General features: G+C 47.1%; 1 protein-coding gene across 1 annotated transcript in view; it reads left to right on the forward strand.

Moving 5' to 3' along the window:
• The window catches only part of klhl32 (kelch-like family member 32), a 495489-nt gene that overhangs the window by 245775 nt on the left and 223137 nt on the right, over positions 1–26577 (forward strand). The window contains exon 6 of the mRNA XM_072499580.1: positions 10969–11184. Within this exon, the coding sequence (XP_072355681.1) occupies positions 10969–11184 (216 nt within the window). The remainder of the gene's footprint in view (positions 1–10968; positions 11185–26577) is intronic.

Below are 26577 nucleotides of genomic sequence, written 5' to 3' on the forward strand. Positions count from 1 at the left end.
TCCTCTGGTGCCTCACTCAAAGCCTGTGCAGGTCGTTACAGAACCCGTGGAGATAGAGACGCCGAGATGACAGAGGCAGCAGACTCTGGCTCCGAGATGGAGACAGAGGACGCATCAGAGGGGGCATCTTAGGAAAGGTACTCTGAGGATAAAAATTGTGAGGAAAGCAATAGGAATCCTTCTCCGCTGCTCTTTCCTGGTAGGAGGTTCGCAAATCTTGTGTGAGATTTAAATTAGAACCTGCCTTAAGCCAGAACACAAAGGACAGACAGAAGCCACGGGCGTCATTCTCCGACCCCCCGCCGGGTTGGAGAATCGCTGGGGGCTGCCGTGAATCCTGCCCCCGCCGGTTGCCGAAGTCTCCGGTACCGGATATTCGGCGGTGGCGGGAATCGGGCCGCGCCGGTTGGCGGCCCCCCCCCGCTCGATTCTCCGGCCCGGATGGGCCGAAGTCCCGCCGATAAATTGCCTGTCCCGCCGGCGTAAATTAAAGTACCTATTTACCGGCAGGACAAGGCGGCGTGGGCGGGCTCCAGGGTCCTGGGGGGCGCGGGGCGATCTGGCCCCGGGGGGTACCCCCACGGTGGCCTGGCCCACGATGGCCCATGGTCTCCACCATGGCGGAGGCGGAAGAGATTCCCTCCACTGTGCATGTGCGGGAAACTGTCAGCGGACGCTGATGCTCCCGCGCATGCGCCGCCCCGACATGTCATTTCCGCGCCAGCTGGCGGGGCAACAAAGGCCGTTTCCGCCAGTTGGCGGGGCGGAAATCCCTCCGGCGTCGGCCTAGCCCCTCAATGTTGGGGCTCGGCCCCCAAAGATGCGGAGCATTCCGCACCTTTGGGGCGGCGCGATGCCCATCTGATTGGCGCCGTTTTGGGCGCCAGTCGGCAGACATCGCGCCGTTTGGCGAGAATTTAACCCCACATCTTTACCAGTTCCGCATACTACTTTTCTAATTTTTGTATTAGTTGTTGAGCTTTTATTTATTGTGCCCATGCCATAAATGTTTTGTTTCTGTTCAATTACATTTATATTTTGCTTCTATAGTAGTGTTAAATATACACTTAACATGTTTTCAGTATAATCACATTCTTGCATATCTTAATGTTGCCTATCCCTAAAATCTGTGATAAAATACCAACACTGTCTGAATAAGGTGCTGAAAGGCTGTGCGAGCTTAACAGAATATGAAACTAATTTGCACAGGCCTGTGCTCTGATCATTACAACATGAGCAGTTGAAGTAGCAATGAACCAAAGCATAATGCTGTTCTCCAGGGGCTCAAAATGGCATTTAATTGTCCAGCAACGCACTATAGCTGATAAAAGAGTGCTGCACAGTTAAATATTTCTCCCCCTGGTTTATTATAGTTAAGGAATTTGGACTATCATTTCACTGTTTTGTGTTGTGATTCTGCATGCTCCCAAGATAAAAGAATGAATTGTATGATAAATTCTGAGGTGCATTAAGCGAAAGTGATTAATATCCATGGAGCAGACTGCACATACTTAAGTTCAGGAAGATGCCAGAAAACCTATTTAGTATAGAAACATACAGAACCAAATCAATCAAACCACCAAGCTGTGACAAAGTGGACCGGTTTGGTGAGAATAATATTGGGCCAAAGCTGTGATTGAATGCTTACTGTTGAAAAATACAAACTAGTGAAGTTGGCCTTGCATAAATTCCCTCAAATATTACTGCACTGCAACGCTTACAATGCTATCTTTTGTGAGACATGCAAACATAATGTTATAATATGGAACCATACAGTACCAATATAAATCAATATTTTTGTTGCATTCTTTTATATAAAAATTGCAGCTGTTGCAGGAATCCTTATTTTGAGCACTTTCAGTTATGATTCAAAATATTTGAAGACAATGATTGTCAACATGTTTTAATTATACTCATTCATATACAATGACAGATGTAGAAACAAATCCCACTACTGTCAGGCTCTTAACCAAAGAAGTATATTTATTTCCCAATTGGATAGTCTCTCTAGTAGCTGAAGATATGTGACAGGGAAGAAGCAGGTAAACCCCAGAAGTGACTTGTGCTTTTGGAAAGTTTAAAGAGCTGCTCCTGAGCCATTCCTAACCTCTCTTTATCCAAATTGGTTATTTAACCAAAGGACCAACAGATCTTTCCCCATTTTCTCACAGCTTCTGGATTCTTGATGACAGCAACTGAAGGCGCTCGGCTAAGTATCTTAGAAAAAAAATCAGTTATAGTTATAGTTACCTATAGTCTTACTATTTTGTGTGATTAAGTCACACCATACCCGAAACATTACTTAGGAGTGCAGAATTCAGCTTGTTCCTTTCTAACTAGTCAATAGACCACCAAAGCCACTTAATGTGTGTGCCACAGCAACTTGAGGGAAGCCAGCTTTGCAGTAAGTGAGATCACAGCCTTGCCGAGAAAATTCCAAGTACTATACGGTGCACAATCATACTCTCAACACTGTGTTTCTTGCCCAGAATTCTGTTCATCTGTTTCAATGTGGTTTCTGGAGTGATTCTCCAAGACCAAGCGAAGTATGATACACACGCCTGTCTGCATCAATGCTGCCGAGGTGGAGATGGATGACAACTTAATTCCTAGGTGTGCACATCACCAACATTCTGTCCTGGTCCACCCGTGACGATGCTACGACCAAGAAAGCACAACAGCACCTATACTTACTCAGAAAACTAAGGAAATTCGGCATGTCCACATTGACTGTACCAATGTTTACAGACGCACCATAGAAAGCATCCTATCTGGCTGCCTCACAGCCTCGTATGCAACTGCTCGGCCCAAGACCGTAAGCCATTACAGAGAGTTGTGAACACAACCCAGTCCATCATGCAAACCCACCTCCCATCCATTGACTCTGCCTATACTTTCCGCTGCCTAGGGAAAGTGGGCAGCATGATCAAAGACCCTTCCCAACCCAGCTTATTCTCTCTTCCAGACTCTTCCTTCGTGCAGGAGATACAAAAGTCTGAGAACACGCACTAACCGATTCAAAATCGGCTACTTCCCCACTGTTACCAGACTCCTGGCCGACCCCCTTATGGACTGAACTGGACTGGACTCCACACACCTTCTTTACTGAGTAGCACAACACTCCTTATGCTTCACCTGATGTCTGTGTCTATGTATTTACATTTTGTATCTATCATATGTCCTATGTTTTTCATGTATGGAACAATTTGGACTGTACGCAGAACAATACTTTTCACTGTACCTCGGTTCATGTGACAATAAACCCAAATCCAATCCAAATACCAAATCTGTACAGTGTTGTCCTTAGAGCTGGAGAATGAGCTTGTTGGAATGCATTAAATTACACAAGAGGTGGCAGCACCTTGCACTTAGTGGAAAGTAGACACTGAGATATCTTTTTGTACTATAGAAATCAAGGTCGCATCAGTCAAAGTCAGAACTCCCACAGTTGCCATTTGACCATTTTAGTACTCAGCACGATAGGTCTCATTATTAAGGTCTTGTTTCACCTAACCAAGAAACTGTCATCATCTGGCTGCCTTTTCTGCTTACCACAAGCTTCAACCCCTGGCTGACCAAATAAGTGCATTTGATTTTATTTAATTCAGGCAGATTGGGTTTGTCATCTTGTCTTCTTTAGAGACAGTGAGAGAGAGAGAAATCTTTGAAGGATGGTGTTTGAAGTTGCATTCACGCAACACCTCGCAGGCTGGGTTGAGCAGTTGTCGGGCCTATTTGATTTATTATCATAATGTCTTGAGGGATAAAATGCAAGACTTATCCTTTAAGTGTTCGGGAAGACGTCAGTATGTCAGGAGATTATTATGACTGCAATGCTTCAGCTTTTAAGTAGCTATTAATGTCACTGAGGGGGCAGGGGGAGATTTTCCGGCTGTATCACGCTCAGCGCACATCCCGCTATACCTGGAGAAGAGTGGGAGAGCCCCTAAATGGGGTTCACACTGGGTGGCGAAAGGACCGCGATGCTCCTGGTCCATGGCACCTTAAGCAATATGGTTCGCATCCTCACTGAGTGGGAACCAGGTGAGCATATTTAAATTAGTCTTTAAGGTCTTTTAAATCTGCTCAATCTGTTTGAAGCCGGAATCTCCCGGCTCCTGGAATTCTCTGTGGTGGGAGCCACAGCTGTTTGTCAGTCGAACACCCTCTCCTAAGTCCTTGCAGATATTGAACACTATGGCAGGGATATTGGACCCAGAATTTGTCGTCGTGGTGCTGCTGGTAGACACTGGAGATGCTGGCTGCAGCAGTGTCTGCAGATACTCGAGGTGGTGGACCATGTGCCGGACACCGCCCCACACCCTGAGGACATGACTGCCCATAAGGCCAGGGAGGGACCCAGAGGGGGAGTCCTGCGACTGCCCAGGTTGTACAGGCGTTGCTGGTCGTTTGAACAGATGACGGATAGCGCGTGCCACAGGAGGCTCTGCTGCAACAAGGAAATGATGCGGCATCTGTGCCATGTCCTCGCGGACTCCGCACCACATAGAGGAGGAGGTCACCCGCTCCCGGTGGCTGTCAAAGTCACTGCAGCCTTCAACATTTATGTCTCAGGATCATTCCCAGGCTCGAGCGGGGACCTGTATGGCATCTCGCAGGCCACAGCCGACAGGTGCATCCGGCAGGTCACGGATGCACTGCATGCCCGGGCGGAAAACTACATCATCTTTGACATGGACCAAGCCCAGCAAGATGCCTGGACATTGCCGTGGTGTCTCAGGCCCAGGGGGTAATAGATGCCTCGCATGTAGCCCTGCACTCACTGGGCATCTGGGGGTGCCCTATATTAACAGAAAGGGGTTCCACTCCCTGACCATACAGCTCGTGTGCGACCACCAAACGCAGGGAGTGTCCACGACAGCTACATCATGCGGCAGTCGGCCATCCCCGGCTTCTTTGAGGAGCACCCCAGGATGGGTGACTGGCTCCTGGGGGATAAGGGGTACCCGCTGAGGACCTCTCTAATGACGTCAGTACGCAGGCCGGAGACCGAAGCGGATACTCGGTACAATGAGGCCCATGTGGCCACCTGTGCTGTGATTGAGCGGTGCATGGGACTCCTCAAGATGCAGTTCCGATGCCTCGAACGCTCTGGTGGTGCTGCAATATACCGCCTAGAGGGTCGCCTGCTTTGTGGTGGTCTGCTGTGCCCTCCACAACCTCGCACATTGAGCTGGAGGTTGGTAATGAGGAGCATGTGACCACCTGCAAGGCGGAGGACGAGGTTGATGAGGTGGCGCCGGACCAGCAAGGGCTAGAGGATGAGGCCAGAGATGAACCTGAGGACCAGCCAGAGGTTGCAGGACCAGCAGCAGCAGTGAGGGCCCGTCAAGCCCGGGGGGCCAATATAGCTCTCCTACTCGCCCACTTCACATAGGACGTGGGCTGGTCCCTCATCCCCCACTCCCATTCCTCACCCACCCAGGGTATGTGTCACATCACTCCAGGAAGCTGGAACTCTGTTGGCACTGTCAGTGGGTCACTGTCGAGGGCAGGGGGGTGAGGGAGAGCTGATCTCCGGTGCACCTCAATATATGCCGAAGTCTGACACCTGCCTGTCCATTGACTGCTCACTCACACCTCTCACCTGCATAAGGTGTACCTGGGGAGTGGGGGAGGTGGGGGGGAGATGCCGAGAGAGATGGGCCAAGGGTTTGGAGGTCGGCCCGCATTGCAGAAGAAAGTGACAGGGGCATCATACTGGTTGTGGACAAGGCTGTTTATTGTGTTTTACATTTCCCCACTCTCCCGATGGTCCCCCCCCGCCCCCCCCCCCCCCCACCCCCCTCTCACCCCCTCCCTGCCACCCCACGCCATTCCCCCACTCCCCTGGTGCCCTCAGTGATCCTCAATGTGCTTTGCATTCCCAGCTCTATCGTTATGTCTAATTGTGTCCCCAGAATGCACATCTGAGGTGGAGACAGCCAGCTGCTTACCTCGTCCCGTGGCCTTCGATGCCCCAGGCGGGCATCCTCTGGGGCTGGAAGGCCTGGTACATTTGTCAGCGGCTCATTTGTCAGCAGCTCATGCATAGTCGTGCCACCCTGTCCCGTGTGTTGGCTGCGAGACGCGGCCTCATCGGAGGGATGGAGCTCGGCGCAGCTGATGATCACCGTCGCCAATCTATGGGATGAGCTTGGGTTGGCATCCAGCACCTCCTCCTGCCGGTCAATGCCCATAGGGCCCTGGGGCTCACCTTGGGATGGAGGGGGGCAGCTGGTTCAAGCCCCAACTGCACCTGCATCATCTGGCTCTGCCAGTCCTGGCGGTTCCCTACGGTCTGCACCATAGTGTCAACGCCCTCAGCGATGCTCCTCAGTGATTGGGACATGCTCTGCAGCACCTCGACAATTCCCACCTGCGACTGGGACAAGTCTGTAGCGCCTCAGCCATTTCTATCTGAGAGCGGGACATGTCCCGCAGAACCTCATCAAGGTCAGCCTGGTACTGGGTGACATCCCCCAGCGAGGCGGATATTGTGTCGAGACCCTCAGCCATAGCCGTCACTGACTCCACGATGTTTGGACACCTTCACTAATGGTGCCGACATCATGCACCATGTTCTCCACTGCAGTCACCACCCTAGCAGTATTGGCCTCAGTGCCACGCATCACTGCCAACATCTCCTGCGCCCATTGCCTTTGGGACTCCTCCAAGCATCTGTGGTGACGCTGACATCTCCCTGTGAATGTCCCAGCTGCACCTAAATGTCTCCATCATTTGCAGGATGACCTCTTCCACAGGCTCAGCATCAGGCAGAGACCCAGACCTGTGGCTGCTGTCTCACCTGGGGGTTCCTGACTCCACCTGATGTGCCTCAGCAGCAGTGTGGTGCTCACCAGATTGTGCTGCAGAAGCCTGACCACTAACATATCCCACCGAGGTGTGCGTATCAGCGCTGGTGGAGGGTGGGGATAACAGCTGTGATGCGACTATTATGGTGGCATTCTCTGACCTCACCTCTGAGGTGTTCTCTCGGGATGCTGGGGAGGGGTCTACTCGGGATGAGCCAGTGCCAACGGCTTCAGGACCTATGGGAAGATGGACATGTGGTCAGTGGGAGGGATGGGTCAGTCAGTAAGGGTTTGGGGGGGTTGAAGGGAGACAGGGGTGGAGGGAGGGTTGGGGATCGCATGGAGATTTGGGGGGCTGGATGCTTGCCTGGGGGCGGAAAGGTCTACTCACTCTTGCTGCCCGATGTAAATCATTGACATTTTTCCTACACTGGATACCATTCCTCCTGGTCACATTCCCGGCACTCAGCCACCGCCACCTCGTCCCAGGCAGCACTGGCTGCCCTATGACTATTCCTCTGGGACCCTTGGGGGAACAGGACATCCCTCTTGGCCTCCACTGTATCCAGGAGCCTCCCCAGGTCAGCATCCCCGAAGCTGGCTGGGGTTGGTTGAGCAAGTACTGCTTAAGTGTTGCTCAATCTTGTTAGCGGGGGGGCTGGCGAGGGTGGTTCAGGTGAATCTGCTGGTGAGCCTTCATTTGCGGCGGGAAGTCCGTGGGGCCTCGTTAAGTGGGGCAATTAACATTGAATCACGTTGCCGGCCTCGCCAGGCAGAGCGCCAGGAAGCTCATGGCAGTTCCCGCTCGCTACCACACTTCAAAAAATTGCCGGCGAATCGCGGTCATAATATTTATACATAAAACATTTTTTAAATGGGCAGTTAATGAACACTGGGATGGTAAGGGGGTTGATTTTTTAAAAACTTGCACTCCTGCAATCAAGAGAATCCAGTTCCATCATTATTTTAATGACTTAATTCATATCTACTTGAAGTACTTTGTTTTCCAGAGTAAAGAGCCCCAAATCTCTAAATCTGCATTGATAACCCAAATCCCTTAAATTGAGCATTAGTCAAGTGATCCTCCGAGCTCTGTTCAGGGTCTCGATATTCCTCATCTTTTGAAGGATCAAAATTGTAAACAGCATGGCAGGTGTGGCCAGACCAAAGCCTTTATTCGGAAAGGATTGTAGTTATAGTTTTCTATTTAACTGTCCTTATTGCCTAACAGCCTCGTGTCATAGCATTTAATGAGTCATCAATAGCAACCTCCAGCAGCCTTGACCCTGCATGATATAAGTAGTCATGTTTTGATTTGCCCCATCCAAATGTCTCATCTTTTACTCATTTACATCGAAAACATCTGCCACTTACGAACCTATTTCCCCCAATGCGCGTAGGTCTGCCCACGGACTATATTATCCAATTTCCTAATTCCGGTGCACATCTTTGTGTCTTCAGCAAACTTGTAAACTTTCCGCTGAGTGCCTTCAGCCAGATTGTGAAGGAAGATAATAAAAAGCAATGCACCTAAAATTGATCTCTGCAGGGCTCCACTCGTAACTAGAACCCTTCTGGAGCTCCAAGCACTAATAGCCAGACCTACAGTCTATGCCAACACAATCCATGCACTATCCAACCTATGATCCGCTTTTTAATTTCACAAGCCTCAGCATTACTGTTGTGCAGCACTCCGTGAGAAGATTTTTGAAAACCTAAAAAGAAAATTACTAGATTTTCATCGTTTAGCACCTTTGTAATGTAAAATTATCTTGTTCTGATTCCTTCTCTGGATCTTCTTATTTAGTTGCATGTGGAAGTAAACAGATTGAAGGTAATTTAACTTTTTAGATTTATTTGCAAACCAAAAGCAGTATCCTTGAGGGTAATGCCCTTTACAGTTATTTTCTGGTGTCGTCTCAGTGTCTGGGCATCACAAATAAAGTGGTATAGAACTTGCTTTTGTTACTGAAACTGACATAAAATCAAATGGTCAATACTTTTCAGACTTGAGAGGATTGTACAGGAAATTGTGCTGAACAAATTTGTAAGTAACTTGTAAAGATTTCATTGAACTTACAATGTACTCATCAATTACTTTGCAAAAATGACAATATTTGATTTTGAGTGATGTTTTCTCTTTCCTGGTGTATTCTGTTACAGTCCTTCATTCTTGAGCAATCTATCCTTGTTCAAGAAGGAACAGGCAGCATAACATTAGATTTAATTTTTTGCTGTTTTGAAACAGTTGCAGACAAAGACCCCAGGATGACCTATCCTCCAATGTTTTCAGCCTTCAATGACCCATATACAAAATAATTGGTACATTGGAATGGCGAGATCGATTATAATTTATTAAGAACAAAGAACAAAGAAAATTACAGCACAGGAACAGGCCCTTCGGCCCTCCCAGCCTGCACCAATCCAGATCCTTTATCTAAACCTGTTGCCTATTTTCCAAGGATTTACTTCCCTCTGTTCCCCGCCCATTCATATATCTGCCTAGATGCATCTTAAATGATGCTATCGTGCCCGCCTCTACCACCTCCGCTGGCAAAGTGTTCCAGGCACCCACCACCCTCTGCGTAAAAAACTTTCCACACACATCTTCCTTAAACTTTCCCTCTCTCACCTTGAAATCGTGACCCCTGGTAATTGACACCCCCACTCTTGGAAAAAGCTTGTTGCTATCCACCCTGTCCATACCTCTCATAATTTTGTAGGCCTCAATCAGGTCCCCCCTCAACCTCCGTCTTTCCAACGAAAACAATCCTAATCTACTCAACCTTTCTTCATAGCTAGCACCCTCCATACCAGGCAACATCCTGGTGAACCTCCTCTGCACCGTCTCTAAAGCATCCACATCCTTCTGGTAATGTGGCGACCAGAACTGCACGCAGTATTCCAAATGTGGCCTAACCAAAGTCCTGTACAACTGTAACATGACCTGCCGACTCTTGTACTCAATACCCCGTCCGATGAAGGCAAGCATGCTGTATGTCTTCTTGACCACTCTATCAACCTGCGTTGCCACTTCAAGGTACAATGGACCTAAACTCCCAGATCTCTCTGTACATCAATTTTCCCCAGGACTCTTCCATTGACCGTATAGTCCGCTCTTGAATTAGATCTTCCAAAATGGAACACCTCGCATTTGAATGGATTGAACTCCATCTGCCATTTCTCTGCCCAACTCTCCAATCTATTTATATTTTGCTGCTTTCTCTGACAGTCCTCCTCACTATCTGCAACTCCACCAATCTTAGTATCATCTGCAAACTTGCTAATCAGACCACCTAAACCTTCGTCCAGATCATTTATGTATATCACAAACAACAGTGGTCTGAGCACGGATCCCTGTAGAACACCACTAGTCACCTTTCTCCATTTTGAGATTATTGGGATAATGTTCAGGTAATGTTAAAATTATTGGATTAGGTGCCAGACTAGATTTAAACAAAGTCCTTTCTCCTCTGGAACTAGATTGGAATTCACCCTAGACTGATGGTCTTGGCTTTCTGATTCCCTATGACACTGGTGAAATTAGATGAGACGCCTAATCCTAGTTTTCAATGGATGTAAATTGAAGCTTCATTTATAACTCGACATCAAAGTAGCAGATGAATCCATAACAATCATAAAGCTGACTGAAATTAAATAGTCTTTTTATTTCAGTGATATATTGTTATTCGCAATATCTGGACCAAAATCTGATTGCGGTCTGAGACAGTTGGCTGGGGGGGGGGGGGGGGAAGCAAAGTCTTTCAAATTAATTTACAACCTTTGACTATCCTAATGCTTGCGGTTTAGATATTTTAAATTCTATTTTAAAGAAACATCTGTTGCCTTCAAGTCGCTAATTTACATGACTAGACAGGTGAATTCCTCCAAAGTTTCTTTCAACACTGCGGTTCGACTTGAGCAAGATGGTCTATAGAAAGTAGTCTGTCTCTTCTGAAATTTGATTGAAGACTTAACCATTCTATGTTATGCAATTTACAAAAGCTATTAACCAAGTATTACTATTGCTGCAGTGCTCTCAGATAATGAAATTATACAGATTACAGTGAAATTGCTTATACTCTGCATAGTCTATATGTCGTCTATATGAGTGACAGAAATGCCATTTTCAATGTTCCTTTTGTTGTCTTAGGAACTGACTAGTTTCAATTACCTGGATTTATACAAACTTGCTGACCTATTTAATCTTACACTGCTGGAGGAAGCAGTGGTTAATTTCCTGGTCAAACATCTATCTGAACTGCTGAAGAATCACCCTGAGAAGGTCCTGGCACTTCCTTACCAGCTGCTGCGAGAAGTTCTAAAGAGTGACCGTCTGACATCGCTGAGCGAGGAGCAAATATGGCAGGTAACATAAAAGCAACAATCTATTTAACTCCAACTCAAGTTTCTCACCTTTCCTCTTCAAAAGGTGCTGATTCCTTTTTGGGCATAGTTCCATGTCATCGCCTTCCATTATTGGGTTCAAGTGGAAGTTGTTCATGTGTGATTAATGACTGTTTAACTGTAGAGGCAGCATATCAAAACCTTAGCCTTTTTCTTGCTGAATGGCTACAATGCAAATTTGCAGCAGGTGCTGCAGAACACTTCCCGAGAGCAGGAACTCCGGCTGCTTTTCCCCAATCCCTATCGTTGGGATCTGAGACAATAAAATCATAGAATTTACTGTGCAGAAAGAGGCCATTCGGCCCATAGAGTCAGCGCTGGCCATTGGAAAGTCATCCTACTTAAGCCCATACCTCCACCTTGTCCCCGTAACCCATCAACCCCACCTAAACTTTTTGGACACTGAGGGCAATTTTGATTGGATTGGATTGGATTTGTTTATTGTCACGTGTACCGAGGTACAGTGAAAAGTATTTTTCTGCGAGCAGCTCAACAGTTCATTAAGTACATGGGAAGAAAAGGGAATAAAAGAAAATACATAATAGGGCAACACAAGGTATACAATGTGACTACATAAGCACCGGCATCGGATGAAACATACAGGGTGTAGTGTTAATGAGATCAGTCCATAAGAGGGTCATTTAGGAGTCTGGTAACAGAGAAAAGAAGAAGCTGTTTTTGAGTCTGTTCGTGCGTGTTCTCAGACTTCTGTATCTCCTGCCCGATGGAAGAAGTTGAAAGAGTGAGTAAGCCGGGTGGGAGGGGTCTTTGATTATGCTGCCTACTTTCCCCAGGCAGCAGGAGGTGTAGATGGAGTCAATGGATGGGAGGCACGTTCGTGTGATGGACTGGGCGGTGTTCACGACTCTCTGAAGTTTCCTGCGGTCCTGGGCCGAGCAGTTGCCATACCAGGCTGTGATGCAGCCAGATAGGATGCTTTCTATGGTGTATCTGTAAAAGTTGGTAAGGGTTAATGTGGTCATGCCAAATTTCCTTAGTTTCCTGAGGAAGTATAGGCGCTGTTGTGCTTTCTTGGTGGTAGCGTCAACGTGGTGGACCAGGACAGATTTTTGGAGATGTGTACCCCTAGGAATTTAAAACTGCAAACCATCTGCAACTCAGCCCCATTGATGCTGACAGGAGTGTGTACAGTACTTTACTTCCTGAAGTCAATGACTAGCTCTTTAGATTTGCTGGCATTGAGGGAGAGATTGTTGTCGCTGCACCACTCCACTAGGTTCTCAATCTCCCTCCTGTATTCTGACTCGTCGTTATTTGAGATCCGGCCCACTATGGTCGTATCGTCATCAAACTTGTAGATGGAGTTGGAACCAAATTTTGCCACGCAATCGTGTGTATACAGGGAGTAGAGTAGGGGGCTAAGTACGCAGCCTTTCAGGGCTCCGGTGTTGAAGACGATTGTGGAGGAGGTGTTGTTGTTCATTCTTACTGATTGTGGTCTGTTGGTCAGAAAATCGAGGATCCAGTTGCAGAGTAGGGAGCCAAGTCCTAGGTTTTGGAGCTTTGATATGAGCTTGGCTGGGATTATGGTGTTGAAGGCGGAGCTGTAGTCAATAAATAGGAGTCTGATGTAGGAGTCCTTGTTGTCGAGATGCTCTAGGGATGAGTATAGGGCCAGGGAAATGGTGTCTGCTGTGGACCGGTTGCGACGGTATGCGAATTGCAGTGGATGAAGGCGTTCTGGGAGTATGGAGGTGATGCGCTTCATGATCAACCTCTCGAAGCACTTCATTACGACTGAAGTCAGGGCCATCGGATGGTAGTCATTGAGGCACGTTGCCTGGTTCTTCACCGGTATGATGGTGGTCTTCTTGAAGCAGGTGGGGACCTCGGAGTGGAGTAGGGGCAGGTTAAAGATGTCTGCGAATACCTCTGTCAGCTGGTCCGCACAGGCTCGGAGTGCACGACATGGGATCCTGTTTCTGGCCAATCCACCTAACCTGTACATCTTTGGACTGTGCGAGGAAACCGGAGCACCCAGAGGAAACCCAGCAGACACAGGGAGAATGTGCAGACTCTGCACAATCACACAAGCTGGGATTCGAACCTGGGACCCGGGAGCTGTAAAGCAGCAGTGCTAAACACTGTGCTGCTGTGCCATCCCTATCGATCATACTATCCCTGTTACTTAGCAGATTAAGTAAGACCATAAGGCAATAAGACATAGGAGCAGAATTAGGCCACTTGGCCCAGCGAGTCTTCTCCGCCCTTCAATCATGGCTGATATTTTCTCATCCCCATTCTCCAGCCTTCTCCCCATAACCCCTGCTCCCCTTATTAATCATGAACCTATCTATCTCTGTCTTAAAGACACTCAGTGAATTGGCCTCCACAGCCTTCTGCGGCAAAGAGTTCCACAGATTCACCACCCTCTGGCTGCAGAAATTCCTCCTCATCTCTGTTTTAAAGGATCGTCCCTTTAGTCTGAGATGGTGTCCTCTGGTTCTAGTTTATCCGACAAGTAGAAACATCCCCTCCACGTCCACTCTATCCAGGCCTCGCAGTATCTTGTGAGTTTCAATAAGATCCCCTCTCATCCCTCTAAACTCCAATGAGTACAGACCCAGAGTCCTCAAACGTTCCTCATACGACAAGCTCTTCATTCCAGGGATCATTCTTGTGAACCTCCTCTGGACCCTTTCCAAGGCCAGCATATCCTTCCTTAGATACGGGGCCCCAAACTGCTCACAATACTCCAAATGGGGTCTGACTAGAGCCTTATATAGCCTCAGAAGTACATCCCTGGTCTTGTATTCTATCCCTCTTGAAATGAATGCTAACATTGCATTTGCCTTCTTAACTGCTGACTGAACCTGCACATTAACCTTAAGAGAATCGTGAACAAAGACTCCCGAGTCCCTTTGTGCTTCTGATTTCCGAAGCATTTCCCCATTTAGAAAATAGTCTATGCTTAAATTCCTCCTTCCAAATTGCATAACCTCACACTTTTCCACATTGTATTTCATTTGCCACTTCATTGCCCACTCTCCTAGCTTGTCAATGTCCTTCTGCAGCCCCATGTTTCCTCAATACTACCTGTCCATCTACAGATCTTTGTATCATCTGCAAACTTAGCAACTGTGCCTTGGGTACCTTCTTCCAGGTCATTAATGTATATTGTGAAAAGTTGTGGTCCCAGCACAGACCCCTGAGGCACACCACTAGTCACCGGCTGCCAGCCTGAAAAATACCCCTTTATCCCCATTCTCTGCCATCTGCTAGTCACCAATCCTCTACCCATGCCAGGATCTTACCCTTAACACCATGGGCTTTTAACTTATTTAACAGTCTCCTATGCGGCACCTTGTCAACGGCCTTCTGGAAATCTAAATTAATCACGTCCACTGGTTCTCCTTTATCTAATTTCCTTGTTACCTCCTTAAAGAACTCTAACAGATTTGTCAGACACGACTTCCCTTTGACAAAGCCGTGCTGACTCAGTCCTATTTTACCATGCACTTCCTAGTACTTCGCAATCTCATCTTTAATAACAGACTCTAAAATATTACCAATGACCGAAGTCAGGCTAACCGGCCTATAATTTCCCGTCTTCTGCCTCCCTCTCTTCTTAAACAGGGGTGTTACATTAGCCACTTTCCAGTCCTCTGGGAACCTTCCTGCCTCCAGTGATTCCTGAAAGATCATCACTAATGCCTCCACAATTTCCTCAGCTATCTCTTTTAGGACCCTGGCGTGTAGTCCATCCGGTCCAGGTGACTTATCCACCTTCAGACCTTTCAGTTTCCCCAGAGCCTTGTCCTTAGTAATGGTCACTGCACTCACCGCTGCCCCCTGGTTCTCCTGGAGCTCTGGCATCCCACTGGTGTCTTCCACCATGAAGACTGATGCAAAGTAACTATTCAATTCGTTTGCCATTTCTTTGTTTCCTATTATTACTTCTCCAGCCACATTTTCCAGTGGTCCAATGTCTAATTTTGTCTCTCTCTTAACTTTTGTATATTGAAAAAAATCTCTTCCTATCTTCCTTTATATTACTAGCTAGCTTGCACTCATACTTCACCTTCTCCCCCCTTATTGCTTAGTACATGTCAAAGATCAACCCGTGACCATCCAGGACTGTATTGTCCATCTGTTTACTGAGTCCCTTTTAAATTTCCTATTCACAGAAGTGAGCAAATTATGAAAATGATGAAAACTTTTCATCATTGTCTCACGCCCATTTCACCTGCAGACTTGAGATTGAATATCAGTTGCCTGTTCTAAGTGTTTGAGTTGCTTCATCCCACCTTGCCCCAATGTGAAAAAAATAAGAGAACAAGCCCTCATTCTGTAAACGAAGTGGATGTGTCACTGTTCTACTTTCATGATGATCTGCAACACTACAACTGAAAGTTCCCTTTAAACGTCAAGCAAATCTGCCTTACTGATGGCCTCCTGGGACTGTAAAGATCTTTTCAAATAGGATGTGGGCCTTGTACTAATTGCTTATTGACTATTCATTTTAGGCCGAGAAGCTTTCTTCAAAGCATTCTGCTTTGGTGATCGTATTATAGAAGGGATTGGGAAAGGGAATGCCTGGATTACAAAGTGAAACAATTCACAGGTACAATTGCGATCACTCAACCTTGCACATGCCAACGTTTTCTGATTTTAACAAAGAGCCTGTCATCAAAGTTCTGAGTGTGTAAGCGTGTGTTGGGGGAGGGATGGAAGAAAGGAAGAGTTTATAATCCTCCAGAATAATGTTGCAAAAAACTCTTGTCTGGTGCATAAATTTATACTTGCAGTGCAAGTATCTGAACTTAAAATTATTCTGTGGATTCGGGAATAATAAATATTTATTTTGTTATATTAAGGCTGTGAAATGCAGTATATGGTGTAATTTACTGTTCACTGTTGTCTTTGTAGAACGCAGCTATAGGTGCATGCTGTGCAGTTCTTTTTATATTCTGTCATTTTCTATCTACCTAACTGATACGTTCATAGAATAACCACAATTTACAGCATAACGTTATCATAGATTATCATAGAATTTACAGTGCAGAAGGAGGCCATTCGGCCCATCGAATCTACACCGGCTCTTGGAAAGAGCACCCTACCCAAGGTCAACACCTCCACCCTATCCCCATAACCCAGTAACCCCACCCAACACTAAGGGCAATTTTGGACACTAAGGGCAATTTATCATGGCCAATCCACCTAACCTGCACATCTTTGGATTGTGGGAGGAAACCGGAGCACCCGGAGGAAACCCACGCACACACGGGGAGGACGTGCAGACACAGACAGCGACCCAAGCCGGAATCGAACCTGGGACCCTGGAGCTGTGAAACAATTGTTTAATTTGATTTTGGAGAAAGTGGTATAATTTGTTGATTATGCTAGTCTTATATCTTAGTCATTTCTGACTCAATATCGGATTATGATAGAATTTTATCAATTTGCAATCTTTGGCAGAACGGTGAGCAACTCCAGGGAATTTACCTTTTTAATGCATTCTATTTTGGAGGAAAATTAAAATACAACATTTGCAGCATAACGCAAAGGCAATATCCAGTTGGTTTGTCACTGTGTCCTGTATCTTGACGGATGGGGGATTCACTGATTGTTTATTTTTGTTTCAGTTTTGTGCAATCTTCGTTTTCTCTGTGTGTTTATTTAGGATTGGATTGGATTGGGTTTATTGTCACGTGTACCGAGGTACAGTGAAAAGTATTGTTCTGCGTGCAGCTCAGACAGATCATTCCGTACTTCAAAGAAAAATACATAATAGGGCAAACATAAAATACACAATGCAAATACATAGACCGAGGCATCGGGTGAAGCATTCGGGAGTGGAGTACTGCTCAGTAGAGAAGCTGTAGTTTTATTACACAGTGATGTTCTTACTGAGTGCGATCATGGAAAATATGCCCAGATTGTGCTGCTAGTTTAATCTTCCTTGAGCAATATGAGTCCATGCCATCTAGAATTTTGGTCGCTATGTCGGAACATTTTAATTTTATATCTCATAGTTACAATAATCTAAACTTACAGTTCAAGAAAAATCCCCATAACATTCCTCTTGAATTGAAAGGATGTTCAACTGAATATACATATTTTAATGTTTTCTTGTACAAATATAAGAATGAATCATGTTATCGTTATTAGTTTACATGTTTCGGATTCCATTTGCAGTGGAAAATTAGTCGGGATGGACGTGAACTCCCCCCTCCCCCAAAAAACACCAAAACAATATTGTTTTAAAAAATCACAAGCACAAGGACACAAATAATGGACTGACAAAATACTGACGTCTTGGAAAGCACTATTATTGAAAGGTGTAAACCAATTGATTACAGACTCCCATTTCTTGAGGACACACCAAAGACCATTAGCGGAGTGAACATAGTGGTGTAAAATCCAGTTACTGGGACTTCTATGTTATCTATGGTTTCATTATACATTGATTTGAGTCCTCAGTGGGAAAAAATGGATTTATTTTGACAATGATCTCATAAAAAAAGTTTAAGTTGTTCTGAAATAAACTGGATAAATGTTTTTGTTTATTTTCTAAATTCTTATACACTGTCTTGCAGATCCATTGCAATTCTTTATTGCTGGGAAATGTCAAAATAGATACCATGAAAAGCAATGACAAGACCAAAAATATCAATAATCCTAAGAGGGAGGACAGACAGACAAGTGATATATATATATATCTTAACTGTAAACACTATACAGCTGGGCAGCAGCAAAAATATTGGGGTTCCCTTAAGAACAAAAACAGAGCTTCCTGTTAGAATGGTAGAATCTATCATTAAGGACATGGTAACAGTGCACTTGGAAAGTTACAGTATAATTAGGCAGGGTCAACATGGTTTCATGGAAGTGGAATTGTATTTGACAAATTTCTTCACCTTTTTAATGATGTAACCAGTAGAGCAGAAAAGGGCAAACCAGTGGATTAGTATTTGATTTTTCATAAACCAACCAATAAGGTTGTTACACAAGATTAGGGGTCTTGGAATCAGGCTGTTATCATGGATGGAAGATTGGTTAACAAACAGAAAACAGAAAGTAGGAATAAATAGATTATTTACAGGGTGATAGGGTGTAACCAGAGGAGTGCCGCAAAAATCAATGCAGGTCTCTCAGCTATTTACAACCTATATTAATTGAGGTAGCTTAGGGAACCGTACAAAGTGAGATGGAAAAGTAAAATGTAAGAAGGAGTTTAGAAGAATAAGAGTTGATCTCATTGAAATGAATACATTTTTAGTGGACTTGACAAAGATCAATAGATATTTGGTAACTGGGATTGAGGGATATGGGGATAATGTGGGAAGATAAAGTTGGCATAAATATTCACCCATGATCTTATTGAATGGCAGAACATGCTCAAAGGGCACAATTGCCTGATCCTGCTGTTCGTTTTTAATGTTCTTAGTTTCCTGTTGGAAATGAGGGGCGCGATTCTCCGGAAAGATTTCTAAGTGTGGATGTGAGCAGGAACTGCCGCGAGCTTTCCGGCGCTCAGCCCGACGAGGCCGGCAACGCTATTTAATGTTAATTGGTCCACTTAACGAGGCCCCAGGGGCTTCACGCCGCAAATGAAGAATCGGCAGCCAATTTGCAGGGACTACGCTCACCAGCTCCCGCTAACAAAGTCGAGCAGCACTTAAACAGCACTTGCACAGCCAACCCCACTCAGTTCGCAGCCAATGCACCAAAACCACAATCCGGGGATGCAGACCTGGGGAGCCTCCTAGATGCATTGGAGGCCAGGAGGGATGTCCAGTTCCCCCGAGGGTCCCAGAGGGTGAGTCACAGGGCAGCCGGTGCTGCCTGGATGAAATGGCAGCAGCCGGAAACTCAGGCAGCATGATCAGGTGGACTGGCCTCCAGTGTCGCAAGAATGTCAAAGACCTACACAGGGCAGCACAGGTGAGTTGACCCACCCCCTCCAATCCTCCATCTGCCCCCTCCCCAACCCACCCTTCAAATCACCCCCTCCCTTCACCCCAACCCTCCCTTCACACCCCCTCATTCCACCAGAACTGTGAACCACGCATGTGGCTAATGATGCCTGCTCTGTATCTCTGTAGGAGAAGCTCTCCCACAATCGCCGGGAGAGGGTCCAGACTGGCAGGTGGGTGCTGGACATTAGTATCCTCATAACATTTGAGGAACGGGCCCTGGAGGTTACGTCAGTGGCCGAGGACAGAGCGGTAACCAATGCAGAGGTCAGCGCACGTCGCAGAGGTGAAGATCTACTGGGCCCCATCCAGATGGACTGTCACACATGAGTTGTTAATGGCAGACAGACTGATCCATCTCTCCCACTGACCACATGTTCATTCCCTCGCAGGTCCTCCTGCTGAATGCGGCGACCCACCCGAGATGGCCCCATTCCCCCTGCCTCCCATGAGACCAGCTCGGATGCATCACAGCTGTCATCCTCACTCTTCACCAGCGCAGATACCCGCATCTTGTTGGAAAACATTAGTGGACAGACTTCTGAAGTACAATCTGGTGAGCAGCACATAGTTGCTGAAGCCCGTCAGGTGGAGGTAGGAACTCCCAGGCGAGGCAGCAACCAGAGGGCTGCTGGATGCCAGGACCCAACTGGGTCCCAGTCAGATGCTGAGCCTCTGGAACAGCTTTACACGGGGCTGGTGCAGAGGTTAGTGAGGTGCCGGGGCATTCAGAGAAGGATGTCTGCGACACTCCAGCAGGTTCATAGCCGATTGGAGGAGTCCCAGAGGCTACGGGCACAGGAGATGTCACCGGCAATGAGTGGCACCGAGGCCAACACTGGGGTGGCGACCGCAGTGGAGAGCCTGGTGCACGACGTCAACAGCATTAGTGAAGGTGTCCGAGGCGTGGCGCAGTCGGTGATGGCCATGGCTGAGGGCCTCAGCAGACTGTTCGACTCGATGGAGAATGGGACCCAGTACCAGGCTGACCGTGATGAGGTCATGTCCCGCTCTCAGATGGGAATGGCCGAGGTGTTGCGGAGCTTGTCCCAGTTACAGATGGGCATTGCCGGGTCACTGCAGAGCATGGCCCAATCACTAAGGGGCATTGCCGAGGCCGCCAAAATCATGATGCAGACCATGGGGAGCCGCCGGGGCTGGCAAGCCAGATAATGCAGGGGCAGCATGTGCTCAACCAGCTGCCCCTCTATCCTGACGTGAGCCCCATGGTGCTATGGGCACTAAACAGGAGGAGGGGCACTGAGTGGCAACCCAGACCCATCCTATGGACTGCCGACAGTGGTCACCATCTCCCCTGTGTTCACCCCTCTGATGAGCCGCACCTCACAGCCAGCACTCGGAACAGGGCAACACGGCTGTGCATGTGCCGCTGACAAGTGAGTTGGGGCCCTCCGGCCCCAGAGCCCCCACAGGACACCTGGTAGGGGCATCGAAGGCTATGGGACGAGGCAAGCAGGTGGCTGCCTCCACCTCTGATGTACATCTTGGGACCTAGCAAGGGAGGCAAAGCACATCGAGCATCACTGAGGGCACGGGGGTTGGGGGGCTGGGCATGGGGGTAGGTGGAGGGAGGGGGGGGCAAGGAGTGGAGTATGCATCGAGGGCTTTTTGGAGGGTTTGTGGGGTGGGATGGTGAGGATAATGGGGTGCCACCATTGGGATAGTGGGCCACTGGTATACACTTGTATATGGAACATTAAAATAACCTAAACACAACCAGTATGAAACCTCCGGCTCTTTGGTCTGCAATGCGGGCAGAACACCATTCCTATGCCCCATCCCTCCAGACATGCCCTGCCCCCACCAGGCAAGCCCTGCCCAAGCTCACCCCGCCGCGGACAAGTGCCCGGGAATGGAGCCCATCCCCTGGGTGTTTGGACGTTGGCTGCTGCGTGTTTGACTGCCGCCCACAACATTCAAGCACAGTATCCACGCATCAAGGTGTAATTGGGATGCTGGCAATGAGCTGCACATGCTACATGGCCCGCCAACCCACGCAAATCGACTTGGGTTGTGTGAAGTGCTCACTTAACCATCATTGCCAATTCCCGATTAGCAATAGCCTTCAGCCAAATGACCAGAGATCTCCGCGGTGAGTTATGGGTGGTCGGTGGGGAAGAACGGCAGGGTTGCTGACAGTATGGGAATGGGAACACACGCTATGGGGGTTGGCATTGTGGACCTGCGCATGTCTCTTCCCCCCCCCCACCAAGCTAATTGCCTGTGAATGAAAATGGCTGCTCACCGCCTCGGCTCCCCGCAGCAGCTCATCTGCCAGCTTCACGTTTTTCTAAAGGAGTACTGATCGGTACCAGCATGACCACTTGCTGGGGAGGCCACTGAATCACAGGAGGCTGTTGGATATGGGGTGGTTTCCATTAATTGTATGGAAATAGGGCTTAAGTGGTGATAATTGGTTTCTCGCCACGCTATGGCGAGATCCCGATTTCGCCGACGGAATTGGGCCAGTTGCATCGCAAATGGTTTGGTGCCTGCACGGTTCTCGTTTTCCGTCTCTCTATTTACCAGCCTCATCTCGCTCAAGCGAGAGTGTAACGAGGCTGGAGAATCACGGCAAAGATGTCAAGACACACAAACGTCATCATGCATGCACATTGATATCCATGTACCGTAAGTCATATAAAATGAAGTGTTCACTCAAAGTATATAAAAATCATCCGGCATATAGACTTTCTCAAAAAGATTGTTAATGTTTTCAGATGATCAGTGAACCTGAGTTTCCGTGAGATTCATCTTAATCTCTCATTGAAATTGGGATAACCTGTTTAACAATTTAGAGCCTATACATTCAAGGATTCTCCATGCAAGGAAACACCCAATACTGGTTCACGGTGTTAAGTAATGGGTTGAGAGACATTCCAATTAATTGTCTCATTTATATTAAGTATCCAATAATTGACACTGATATGTAAAGAGGCATCATGTGGCCTTTGTGTCAGGTGATGCAAAGATATAGTTTTGTGCAGAGTCTGTTAAAGTGAAATAAAGGTGTTTGTAAAAGGAGCAGTACCTTTGACTCTTTATACAACAGCAGCTAAATGTCTAACAAATGGTAGCAGAGGATGGTTGCTGTGCAAATGTGAAGTGTTGAAAGATACAACTTATCCAGACCAAACCAAGGAGTGAGTGCGAAGAAAAAAAGATTATGGCTGAACCTAGGATAAAGATGGCCGGATATGACTATCCCCCCTTATTTTCTGAAAGGGAATCGTACGACCAATGGAGAAGTGCAGTAGTTATGTGGACTAAGGAAACTGCCTTGGGAAAGAAAAACAAGGTATGGCAGTGGCTCTTTCTCTACCTTATGACAGTAAAATCCGAAGCAAAATGTTTTCTGTGCTGGAATTGGAAGAGTTAGACTCAGAAGAAGGTCTGGAGATTCTATTACGTTATATGGATAAGATTTATAAGAAGTATGACTTGTTAAGTGCGTATGTAGCATGCTCGGATTTTGATAGGTTCTGTGACTGTTTTGTTTCTTCCCCAAAAAAGGGGGAAAAAAGGGGGGGAAATTGCGTATGTGTTTTTGAATTTCTTGTAATTTTGTTTTCACCTACACTGAAGAAGTGTTTAGGGTTTAAGTGTCACTTGACAACAGCTCCTCCACAAACCACCTTCAAGTTAGGGTGAGCACACGGACGTATGCACATTTCCCCCACAACAACCAATCAGCAGCTCCGCTCCATGCCCTCTGCTGAAGACACACATCCAGCAGAGGGCAGTAGAGCAGAGCTGCTGATTGGCTGTTGTGGGGGAAATTTACATACGTCCGTGTGCTCACCCTAACTTGAAGGTGGTTTGTGGAGGAGCTGTTGTCAAGTGACACTTGAACCCGAAACACTTCTTCAGTGTTTCCCTCCCTACCCCCTTCTCTAACCAAAAAAAAACAACCGCTGTAAAGATCAAGAGGAAGGCTCGAGGGCAGGTAGAAGTAAGAAGAAGTTAAACCGTGATGTCACAGCCTGCAGGTAAGGGATTGGCTGGTGACTAGTAAGTAGTTTTTATTTTCCCTCCGGTGTTATCGTGCGGGGTGCAGAGGTTGCTGAGTGAGTGCTTGCTGAGAAGGTGAGCGAATAACAGGTAAGCTCTTTCTTTTTCTTTTTTTAAATCTAGAGGGGATGGCAGGGAATGTAGTGTAATGTTCCTCCTGCAGAATGTTTGAGGCGAGGGACGCCGTCAGTATCCCTGCTGATTTCATCTGTGGGAAGTGCACCCATCTGCAGCTCCTCAGAAACCGTGTTAGGGAACTGGAGCTGGATGAACTTCAGATCATTCGGGAGGCAGAGGTGGTCATAGATAGAAGCTTCAGGGATGTAGTTACTCCGAAGAATAAAGATAGATGGGTGACGGTGATAGGGGCTGGGAGGAAGCAGTCAGTACAGGGATCCCCTGTGGTCATTCCCCTTACTAACAAGTATACCGCTTTGGATACTGTTGGGGGGGAAAACTTACCAGAGGAAAGCCATGGGGTACAGGTCTCTGGCACAGAGTCTGTCCCTGTTGCTCAGAAGGGAAGGGGGGAGAGGAGTAGAGTATTAGTCATTGGAGACTCCATGGTTAGGGACATAGATAGGAGATTCTGTGGGAACGAGAGAGACTCGCGGTTGGTGTGTTGCCTCCCAGGTGCCAGGGTGCGTGATGTCTCGGATCGTGTTTTTGGGATCCTTAAGGGGGAGGGGGAGCAGCCCCAAGTTGTGGTCCACATAGGTACCAATGACATAGGTAGGAAAAGGGATAGGGATGTAAGGCAGGAATTCAGGAGCTAGTGTGGAAACTCAGATCTAGGACCAACAGAGTTATTATATCTGGGTTGTTACCCGTGCCGCGTGATAGTGAGACGAGGAATAGGGAGGGAGAGGAGTTGAACACGTAGCTACAGGGATGGTGCAAGAGGGAGGGTTTCAGATTTCTGGATATTTCGGGGTCATTCTGGGGTCGGTGGGACCTCTACAAACGGGATGGTCTACACCTGGACCAGAGGGGTACCAATATTCTGGGGGGGAAATTTGCTAATGCTCTTCGGGAGGGTTTAAACTAGTTCAGCAGGGGCTTGGGAACCTGAATTGTAGCTCCAGTATACAGGAGTTTGAGAGTAGTGAGGTCATGAGTAAGGTTTCAAAGTTGCAGGAGTGTACCGGCAGGCAGGTAGGTGGTTTAAAGTGTGTCTTCTTCAATGCCAGGAGCATCCGGAATAAGGTGGGTGAACTTGCGGCATGGGTTGGTACCTGGGACTTCGATGTTGTGGCCATTTCGGAGACATGGATAGAGCAGGGACAGGAATGGTTGTTGCAGGTGCCGGGGTTTAGATATTTTAGTAAGCTCAGGGAAGGTGGTAAAAGAGGGGGAGGGGTGGCATTGTTACTCAAGGACAGTAATACGGTGGCAGGAAGGACGTTTGATGAGGACTCGTCTACTGAGGTAGTATGGGCTCAGGTTAGAAACAGGAAAGGAGAGGTCACCCTGTTAGGGGTTTTCTATAGGTCTCCGAAAAGTTCCAGAGATGTAGAGGAAAGGATTGCAAAGATGATTCTGGATAGGAGCGAAAGCAACAGGGTAGTTGTTATGGGGGACGTTAACTTCCCAAATATTGACTTGAAACGCTATAGTTCGAGTACTTTAGATGGGTCCATTTTTGTCCAATGTGTGCAGGAGGGTTTCCTGACACAATATGTAGATAGGCCAATGAGAGGCAAGGCCATATTGGATTCGGTACTGGGTAATGAACCAGGACAGGTGTTATATTTGGAGGTAGGTGAGCACTTTGGTGATAGTGACCACAATTCGATTACGTTTACTTTAGTGATGGAAAGGGACAGGTATATACCGCAGGGCAAGAGTTATATCTGGGGGAAAGGCAATTATGATGCGATGAGGCAAGACTTAGGAAGCATTGGATGGAGAGGAAAACTGCAGGGGATGGGCACAATGGAAATGTGGAGCTTGTTCAAGGAACAGCTACTGCGTGTCCTTGATAAGTATGCACCTCTCAGGCAGGGAGGAAGTGGTCGAGCAAGGGAACCGTGGTTTACTAAAGCAGTCGAAACACTTGTCAAGAGGAAGAAGGAGGCTTATGTAAAGATGAGACATGAAGGTTCAGTTAGGGCGCTCGAGAGTTACAAGTTAGCTGGGAAAGACCTAAAGAGAGAGCTAAGAAGAGCCAGGAGGCGACATGAGAAGTCTTTGGCAGGTAGGATCAAGGATAACCCTAAAGCCTTCTATAGATATATCCGGAATAAACAAATGACTAGGGTAAGAGTAGGGCCAGTCAAGGACAGTAGTGGGAAGTTGTGCTTGGAGTCCGAGGAGCTAGGAGAGGTGCTAAATGAATATTTTTCGTCAGTATTCACACAGGAAAAAGACAATGTTGTTGAGGATAATACTGAGATTCAGGCTACTAGATTAGAAGGGCTTGAGGTTCATAAGGAGGAGGTGTTAACAATTCTGGAAAGTGTGAAAATAGATAAGTCCCCTGGGCCAGATGGGATTTATCCTAGGATTCTCTGGGGAGCTAGGGAGGAGATTGCTGAGCCTTTGGCTTTGATCTGTAAGTCATCTTTGTCTACAGGAATGGTGCCAGAAGACTGGAGGATAGCAAATGTTGTCCCCTTGTTCAAGAAGGGGAGTAGAGACAACCCCGGTAACGATAGACCAGTGAGCCTTACTTCTGTTGTGGGCAAAATCTTGGAAAGGTTTATAAGAGATAGGATGTATAATCATCTGGAAAGGAATAATTTGATTAGAGATAGTCAACATGGTTTTGTGAAGGGTAGGTCGTGCCTCACAAACCTTATAGAGTTCTTTGAGAAGGTGACCAAACAGGTGGATGAGGGTAAAGCAGTTGATGTGGTGTATATGGCTTTCAGTAAAGTGTTTGATAAGGTTCCCCATGGTAGGCTACTGCAGAAAATACGGAGGCATGGGATTCAGGGTGATTTAGCAGTTTGGATCAGAAATTGGCTAGCTGGAAGAAGACAAAGGGTGGTGGTTGATGGGAAATGTTCAGACTGGAGTCCAGTTACTAGTGGTGTACCACAAGGATCTGTTTTGGGGCCACTGCTGTTTGTCATTTTCATAAATGACCTGGAGGAGGGCGTAGAAGGATGGGTGAGTAAATTTGCAGATGACACTAAAGTCGGTGGAGTTGTGGACAGTGCGGAAGGATGTTACAAGTTACAGAGGGACATAGATAAGCTGCAGCTCTGGGCTGAGAGGTGGCAAATGGAGTTTAATGCAGAAAATGTGAGGGGATTCATTTTGGAAGGAATAACAGGAAGACAGAGTACTGGGCTAATGGTAAGATTCTTGGCAGTGTGGATGAGCAGAGAGATCTCGGTGTCCATGTACATAGATCCCTGAAAGTTGCCACCCAGGCT

The sequence above is a fragment of the Scyliorhinus torazame genome, chromosome 4 (genome assembly GCF_047496885.1).
Source record: "Scyliorhinus torazame isolate Kashiwa2021f chromosome 4, sScyTor2.1, whole genome shotgun sequence".
Classification (NCBI taxonomy): Eukaryota; Metazoa; Chordata; class Chondrichthyes; order Carcharhiniformes; family Scyliorhinidae; genus Scyliorhinus; species Scyliorhinus torazame.